Below are 7,139 nucleotides of genomic sequence, written 5' to 3'. Positions count from 1 at the left end.
TTTAAAAATGCAAATATTTTCAGGATTTGAAGGATAGCCATTTCAATAAATAACAGTACTCTGATAACCAGGCTGCAATAGGACAAGTCATGGTAACTTCTCTTTTTTATTCCATTAAGATTGTTTAAAAGGCAATGTTTACATCCTATCATTCCAAAGAGGTTTAAGCTTTTTTTTTTGTTTTTCTTTTTTTTTTTTTTTTTGCAGGCTTTTTTTTCTTCTTCCTTACATGTAGGATGATTTCTGGATATTTAGTATAGGGCATCACACCGGTGCAGTCTTGCAGTGCAACCCAAGGCAGTTGCAGCAAGTATTTCTCACTAGTAATGTCAGGAGCTAGGAGGAAACAAGGCTTGAGGAAACAATCTAGAAATCCATAATACAGCTTGTTGGTCCTTTACCCACAAATAACCTTTTTAGACCATATACATAAAATGCAGTTTATTATCTAAAATTTTAAAGGAGAATCTTTTGTTAAATGTTAACAAAGAACGACTATCCTAATTCCTTTTAAAATGCAATCCTTAAAAAAAATCAACTATTAAGTCTTTTTGAAAAGTGCTTAAATCATCTGGAGATAAATATCACTTGGTGTCCTTGTTTTCTAACAAATGGCTTTTTCCATTGTTTCCATTAATTTCACCCATATTCGTTTTTTAAAAAACAAGGCCCTTACCCTCATCAGCAAAACACAGATGTATGATTTAGCATATAAAACCGGTAATTACATACTAATTTACTTAAGATTAATTTTTTCTCTTTTCGTCAGTTTCAAGAAGTCTTCCCGTGATTAACTGTAAACAAGAATGGTTTACACCTCAAATTAGAAGCCATTAATTAGCATGACGAAGTCAACTGTAAGATACACAGATAATTTAAATTATTTAATCACTAATCACCTTGGCTAAACTGTAGTATACTCTTTCAATATCCTTCGGTGGGTTATTGATCTGTCAGTAAATTATCTCCAGATCAGTTAGAGATAAATATTAGCCTTCTTTCCTTTCTCTCAGGTTTACATTATTCCTTCTTGTAAACACTTAGAAAAGCTTTAAGGTTCTTTAATCCCAAATCCCTAATTAGCCATCACTAGCCTTTTTGTAACCAGGAAAAAGAGTATCTGAAGTACAGATCAGGAGTTCGCTTTGCCCGTACAACAATAAAAAACATTTTTAAATGTAAAATGCTTAAGGCAATGGCAATAATAAAAGATATATGCAGAGGTGGCTTCAGCAAATAACGGGCTTGCAAACGCCGAGTGCTTAACAAAAAGAGCCGTACCTCTATTGCAATATACGGCACTCCAATAAATTACACAACACTTTGCATAGGCTGCAGAAATAACGCAGGACAAGACTTACACAGATGCCAATCCGCAGCATTTATACACATGCACATGGCAAGAGACAGAAACCAAACACTATCATTCAACTCGGGCCGGGTAGCGCGATCCCGAGTTTGCCCGGCGCGAGAGGGCTCTCTGCGTGTGTGTCTGTGTGCGCGCGTGAGAGTGAGACCCATCCTCGGGGCATTTCCCCTCTTTGGGCAGTTTTGCTTCATTTGTTTCCCATTTCTGCTACATAGAAACTAACTTCCATCTCAGCCCCAGCCAGCGCCGCTGAATAGAGCCTGTGCTGCGGCTTCGTGTGCGTCAGATCCCTCCGCGGAGCCGTCCCCGGCCCCCTCCCTCCCGCGGTCGGCCTCCACAGAGAAAGCGCCTTTCAGCCAACCGGCGGCTCTGGCTCCGACATCTTCTCCGACTAGAAATAAATAAATAAATCGCACCTTTGGCCGGGGAGAAGGGGGCAGGGGTCTCGCCACACTGGGTGTGGGGGCGCTGGGGCGCGGGGCCGAAGGCACTCCTTTTTTGCGCCGGGGGGCGGGGGCGCGGGCCGAGGACGGGGCCAAGCCCGGGCCGCGAAGGCGGTGGACTCCTTTCTGCGGCGGAGGGATCCGCGGCGGAGGCGGCGGCGGCCGTAGCCGCTGCCTGAGAGTTGTTGTTTCCTCCTCCTCCTCCTCCGCCTCCGCCGCCGTTGCTTGAATGGTGGAGCCGAGGCTGGGCTCGTGAACACACAGTGACAGCTATAGGGCAGGCGGCGGCACCATCCCCGCTTCCCCTCGGCGGCGGGGTGTCCCGCCGGCGGCCCTGAAGTGACCCATAAACATGTCTTGTGAGAGGAAAGGCCTCTCGGAGCTGCGATCGGGTAAGTCGGGGGGCTGCTGGGGCCGCTGGCACCGGGCGATTCCGCCCGCGGTCCCCCGCCCCCCGCAGCCCGGCCGCTAAGCCTGTGTGTTTCCCCGTCCCCCTCTCCCGCGCAGAGCTCTACTTCCTCATCGCCCGGTTCCTGGAAGATGGACCCTGTCAGCAGGCGGCTCAGGTACGGCGGCGCGCGGCGCGGGCCGAGCCGGCGCTCGCAGCTCGCGGGCGTGGGGGAGGGCGGCGGCGGCGGCGGCGGCGGGGCTGCGGCCCGGGGCGCGGGGCTCAGCTCTCCCCGCTTTGTTGTTGCAGGTGCTGATCCGCGAGGTGGCCGAGAAGGAGGTAAGGGCGGCGGCGGCCCGGCGCGTCTCGCCGCCGCGCGGCCGCCCCTGGGCCGCGCCGCCGCTACCGCCGCCGCTGGGGCGCGGGGCGCGGGGCTCGGGGTCCCCGCCGGGGCGCGGGGCGGGCGGGGGAGGGGAGCGGGCGGGCCGGGGCTGGGGGCCGGGCTCATGGGGCGTCCTGTCCCCACAGCTGCTGCCCCGCCGCACCGACTGGACCGGGAAGGAGCATCCCAGGACCTACCAGAATCTGGTGAGACATTCACGTCGCGGAGCAAAGAAACTTTTCCCCGAGTCGAATAAAAATTGAATTTCCCGCAATTTTTTACAGAGACAAAAACTTGGCCCCAGAACGTGAAAGCTCCAAAGGCCCCGGGGAGGGTTGGGAGGCCGGCGCGGGGGCTTCAGGGGGCAGTGGTCGGGGGGACCCGCACCCCGAGGCCGCAGGGGCTGCCGACAATTTATTTGTGATATTTTGTTAATGTGCTAGAAATAAAGATACGTCATGAGTGTTGTGCAGTGCAAGGCCGGAGGAGGAGGGGCCGGCGCGCGCGTCCGTGCGGGCGCGGGGGCGCGCGCGAGGCGGCGGCAGCGGGAGCGGCGCGAGGAAGGAGGGCGCGCTTGCTCGCTCGCTCGCTCGCTCTGCACGCGCGGTCGGCTCGGCTTTCTCCTGCCCCACACAATAGCTGGTGACTAACTGCTCCGAAGTGGCATTAGCATTTCACAAGCAGGCTATTCAGCCGCAGCGGAACCGTAGCAAGGCGTTATTTTTTTTTTCCTCTCTCGATTCTTTTGCTTTCCTTAAATTCAGAGCCACATTTTTTGTTTGAGGGGTTCAGATGTATGATGATAGTTGGCCAGAGGCTCATCTTGCTTTTACCAAAACACACTCGCAGAAGTGCAAAAGCCTGTAACACTCTAAAAGCCAGAAGTTTAACAGGCTTTTTCTAATTTTGCTAATTCTCGTGTTATGCTGCTTCTTCAGTTAAGAGCTATTACTGGAGGCCACTGAAAAGTTTTGATTTTTACCCTTATATTTATTGTGGTACGGAACCTGGCAAGTAGAAGTTTTTCAGTTTATATTGGGATATATTTTGTATAATAGCTTGATAAATACCCGTTTCTTCATTTTGTGGGTTTTCAAAGCGAGTATGTTTAGTAATTTCTAAAAATTGTCTTCTGAAAGGGGACCTATTAAGTATTGTGACTGGAAAAGTAACGTATTTGTATTCGGTAGTTATATTTTCCATATTCTTGTCTCCCAAACTGATTAAGGTTGTTTGTATGAATGTGTGTGTGTTGGGCAGTTAGAGCGGTCACACGCCCATGGGCAGGGGAATGGGGGGGGGGGCGCTTAATCTGTGCATTGCAACTGATTCGAAACTGATGTTTTGAGGTAGTTATAACGAGTGATGTTACTTCATGAAGGCTTGAGATGATTAGGAAGTTTCAGCTACTTTAGAATTTAATGTCTTCTGTGAGGTGAAGGCATGACATGATTTTGATGGTTTTTGTTTCATTTGGATATAGAACATCTAACTTTTGGATCTGAAGCTCTTATGATTAATATCGTTTGCTATGTGCTCACAGATGTTGAAATAAGGAAAACATAGGTTTAGGAAATTTAATGGAAACTTAACAGTGTATATATTTACAATTTTGTTAGTTTTCAAGTAGTAATTGAGGCCAATTTCATTTAATATTCTGCTACAATGAATGGAGTTTGAAACAAACTCTAAGATTCAGTACCTGCAATACTTTAATTTGGGGGGGTGTTAATATTTGACAGAATCCTAAGTGGATCCATGTCTTCCTTATTTGAAAAAATTGTAGAGATTATAATAATGCAGTTTTTAAGAATTCGGCAGATTTTATAAAACTTTTTTGCATTTCTTTTTACAAAACTTATCATCGCATCTCGTAAAAACCCTCAAACCCCAGTCACTGAAGATTGCTGTTTTCTTACCTTGGAAACTCTTAGTAATAATGTATTTTTAAAATGAAGCAGCTGATGGTGTCTTGCCAAATTATGGGAATGTCTGATGCTTGTAGGAATATCATTTTGTTTTCTCTAGTAAGAACAGGGGTACCAATGCTCATTTTTAATTTTGGGGGGAGAGTTTCTCATCTCTCAGATATTAATAAAATGAATTTATATTCCCTGTCTTTTTATCAGACTTAGGGCAATAAGTAGTGTCTTCATTAGTGTTGTTATGTTTTCAGAATCCACCTATTTTGCATGAAAGTGGATTTTCTTGCTTGTAGTGTTTTCACCTTTTTCCAGAAGAGTCATGTTGGTGTACTCATGAGACAGTTAAGAATCCTCATTAAAATTTAGAGTTCTCTGGTTGATGTTCTCTTTTTATTCATTTAGCATATTAGTCAATCTATATCTACTGGATATAAGACGCCTTTTGGAGTACTTTTATATCCATCAACTATATATCTAGGTGTGTGGGTATTTGGTTTAACTTTATTTGACTTTTTGAGAATCAGCTCTAAAACATTTTGGAACACTAGGTATCTGAGCACATTTTCGTTTAATAGTAGGATCTTAAAATTTTATGTGTAGGTAAGCACATGCAAAATCTCTTGTATAGTGTTCTCTGTTGTCTTAATTGATTCTTATGACTTAAAAAAATTTAAGTTGCCTTCGGTTGAATTTGAATTTACTTGACATTGGTTTTAAGCTTGTTTTGATGAGTTAAACGAAAATAATAACTATTGTTTGTGGTTTCTGTAGTGTCTTCCTATACCTGGAAATTTGTTGCTACATTAACTGATAAATTGAGTAATATTTTAAATGGAAGAGTTTATATGTCGGATTCACATTTCTAGAAGACCTCAAATTACAGCTATTCAGGATTGTGTATAATATTGGTACTTGGGAGGTTAAAAACAAGCATAGATCAGCATCTGTACTCAGCCTACAAATAAAATCACAGTGATTGAGTTTTGACCAAGAGGAAAGTAGAGTTTTAAGAGTAGTTTTAAAGGTTTACAGATTAAAAAAAAAAGATGTGCTTTTTTCAAGTGTGATTGATAAAGTTATTGTAAAACATGATTGTATAAGATTTAAAACATTTGTAACTGTGAATAGAATTTGATAGGAAGTTGAATAGTTTTTTTGTCTTAGGGTGTATGTTTAATCAGATTTTATATTTTTAAATATAGGTTGATTTTAAAGCAAGAGGGCATATTATAAGCTTTCATCAGAATTCTAATTTTTTAAATGGAGCCATGCATTGTTGACAAACTTTTTAAAGAACAGGAAAACTCAACTAATTTTTGGACCAAAGAGAAAGCTTTGTCATTTATTTCTCTTTGAATAGTGAAATTAGTTGGTTTGTTAAGTTTTGCTGTCTAGTTGTCACCTTAATTAGTGGTGATTGCATGCTTATGAGGCAGAATTTTTAAACATTTTTACCAAATTTGAGATTCTGATTACATTTCTTGCTTACAGGGCTTTTTAAAAATTTTTTTAAACTAGGTTCATGTTTTGCTAATCTGTTAAAATGATGTAATTCTTACTTTAATTTTTGTACTGGTATTTGCTTTTCTTAAAATCATTCCACTTACTAGAAATCTTTCTATTCAAGTGAAAGGATTGGGAGTCAGGAGATAGGGATTGTGATTTTTAGCCCTGCCAACAGTCAGCCTGCAGGTTACCTCAAGCAAAGCATGGAATTTCTCTGGGCCCCAGTTACCTCGTTTGTAAAAGAAGTGAATTGAAATTTTTCTAATCTGAAAATCTGATTTTGAACTAGAAATAGTGATAAATTGTCTCTAAAAACTCTTTCATTTTGTTGTTCATTATCCAAAACACAAAAAAGTAGATATGGAGAAAACACTCAGATTAGAAAATTATATAAATGCTTTTTATAGTGCTATTCTTAGGCTGTAATATCATATCTTCTTAGATGAATATTTTTGAGATACCATATTGTAGACTACCTCTTTATTCTGTAATTAGTATGTTTCTCTCCATGGTTTAAGTACTGGTTTTCATAAATTATTGCTGGTCTTAAATTCAAAGAATAAGAACCATGAATAGGATATACTTAAGTATATATCTTAAATGTGCATGTATTTAGAGTATGCTGATTAATGTGAAAGTTAGGGGACAAGTTTTAGGAAAAAAATATGTTTTTGAATGAGGTATTGCTGCCCTATATTAAAGATAATATGGTGCATTTAAAACCTAGCCTATATAATTTGTGGGGGGGGTGACAAATAATGAAGTGAATGCGCATAGTACAGTTACCATTTCCTTTTTTAATAGAGTATCAGTAAAATGGTAAGCACAGCTTGGTAGTCTCTAGGACAGGGCTTTAATATTTCACAATCCTTATAATGAACAATACAACATTACGTGTTAAGGAAATGCTACATGCTGAAGGGCTGAAATGGGCAAAACTTCATCCTTTCTTACCCATGCAGTTGTTCTGTTGGTATATGTAACATTTTTTTGAGAAGTTTGAGGCATTTACAAGATTTTTAAATGGAATAAGTACCTGTTAAATTCTTTATACTTCTGAATAATTGTAAAGTGGCTTGAACATAACATCAGCTACACACTGGTATTTTACATGACTGTTATGAGG

The 7,139-nt window shown here is 42.1% G+C and overlaps 1 protein-coding gene across 3 annotated transcripts in view; it reads left to right on the top strand.

Annotated features, from left to right (window-relative positions):
* The first annotated feature begins 1,937 nt into the window (after positions 1 to 1,937).
* Positions 1,938 to 7,139, top strand: part of PHIP (pleckstrin homology domain interacting protein) — a 132,982-nt gene continuing 127,780 nt past the window's right edge. For all 3 annotated transcript variants that reach the window (XM_026507034.4, XM_048219580.2, XM_026507033.4), the window contains exons 1-4: positions 1,938 to 2,204; positions 2,320 to 2,378; positions 2,510 to 2,539; positions 2,729 to 2,788. In XM_026507034.4, the coding sequence (XP_026362819.1) occupies positions 2,165 to 2,204; positions 2,320 to 2,378; positions 2,510 to 2,539; positions 2,729 to 2,788 (189 nt within the window). In that variant the 5' untranslated portion in view covers positions 1,938 to 2,164. The remainder of the gene's footprint in view (positions 2,205 to 2,319; positions 2,379 to 2,509; positions 2,540 to 2,728; positions 2,789 to 7,139) is intronic.

The sequence above is a fragment of the Ursus arctos genome, unplaced genomic scaffold (genome assembly GCF_023065955.2).
Source record: "Ursus arctos isolate Adak ecotype North America unplaced genomic scaffold, UrsArc2.0 scaffold_29, whole genome shotgun sequence".
Classification (NCBI taxonomy): Eukaryota; Metazoa; Chordata; class Mammalia; order Carnivora; family Ursidae; genus Ursus; species Ursus arctos.
The sequence above is the reverse complement of the archived record's forward strand: the minus strand, read 5'-3'. Positions and strand labels throughout refer to the sequence as shown.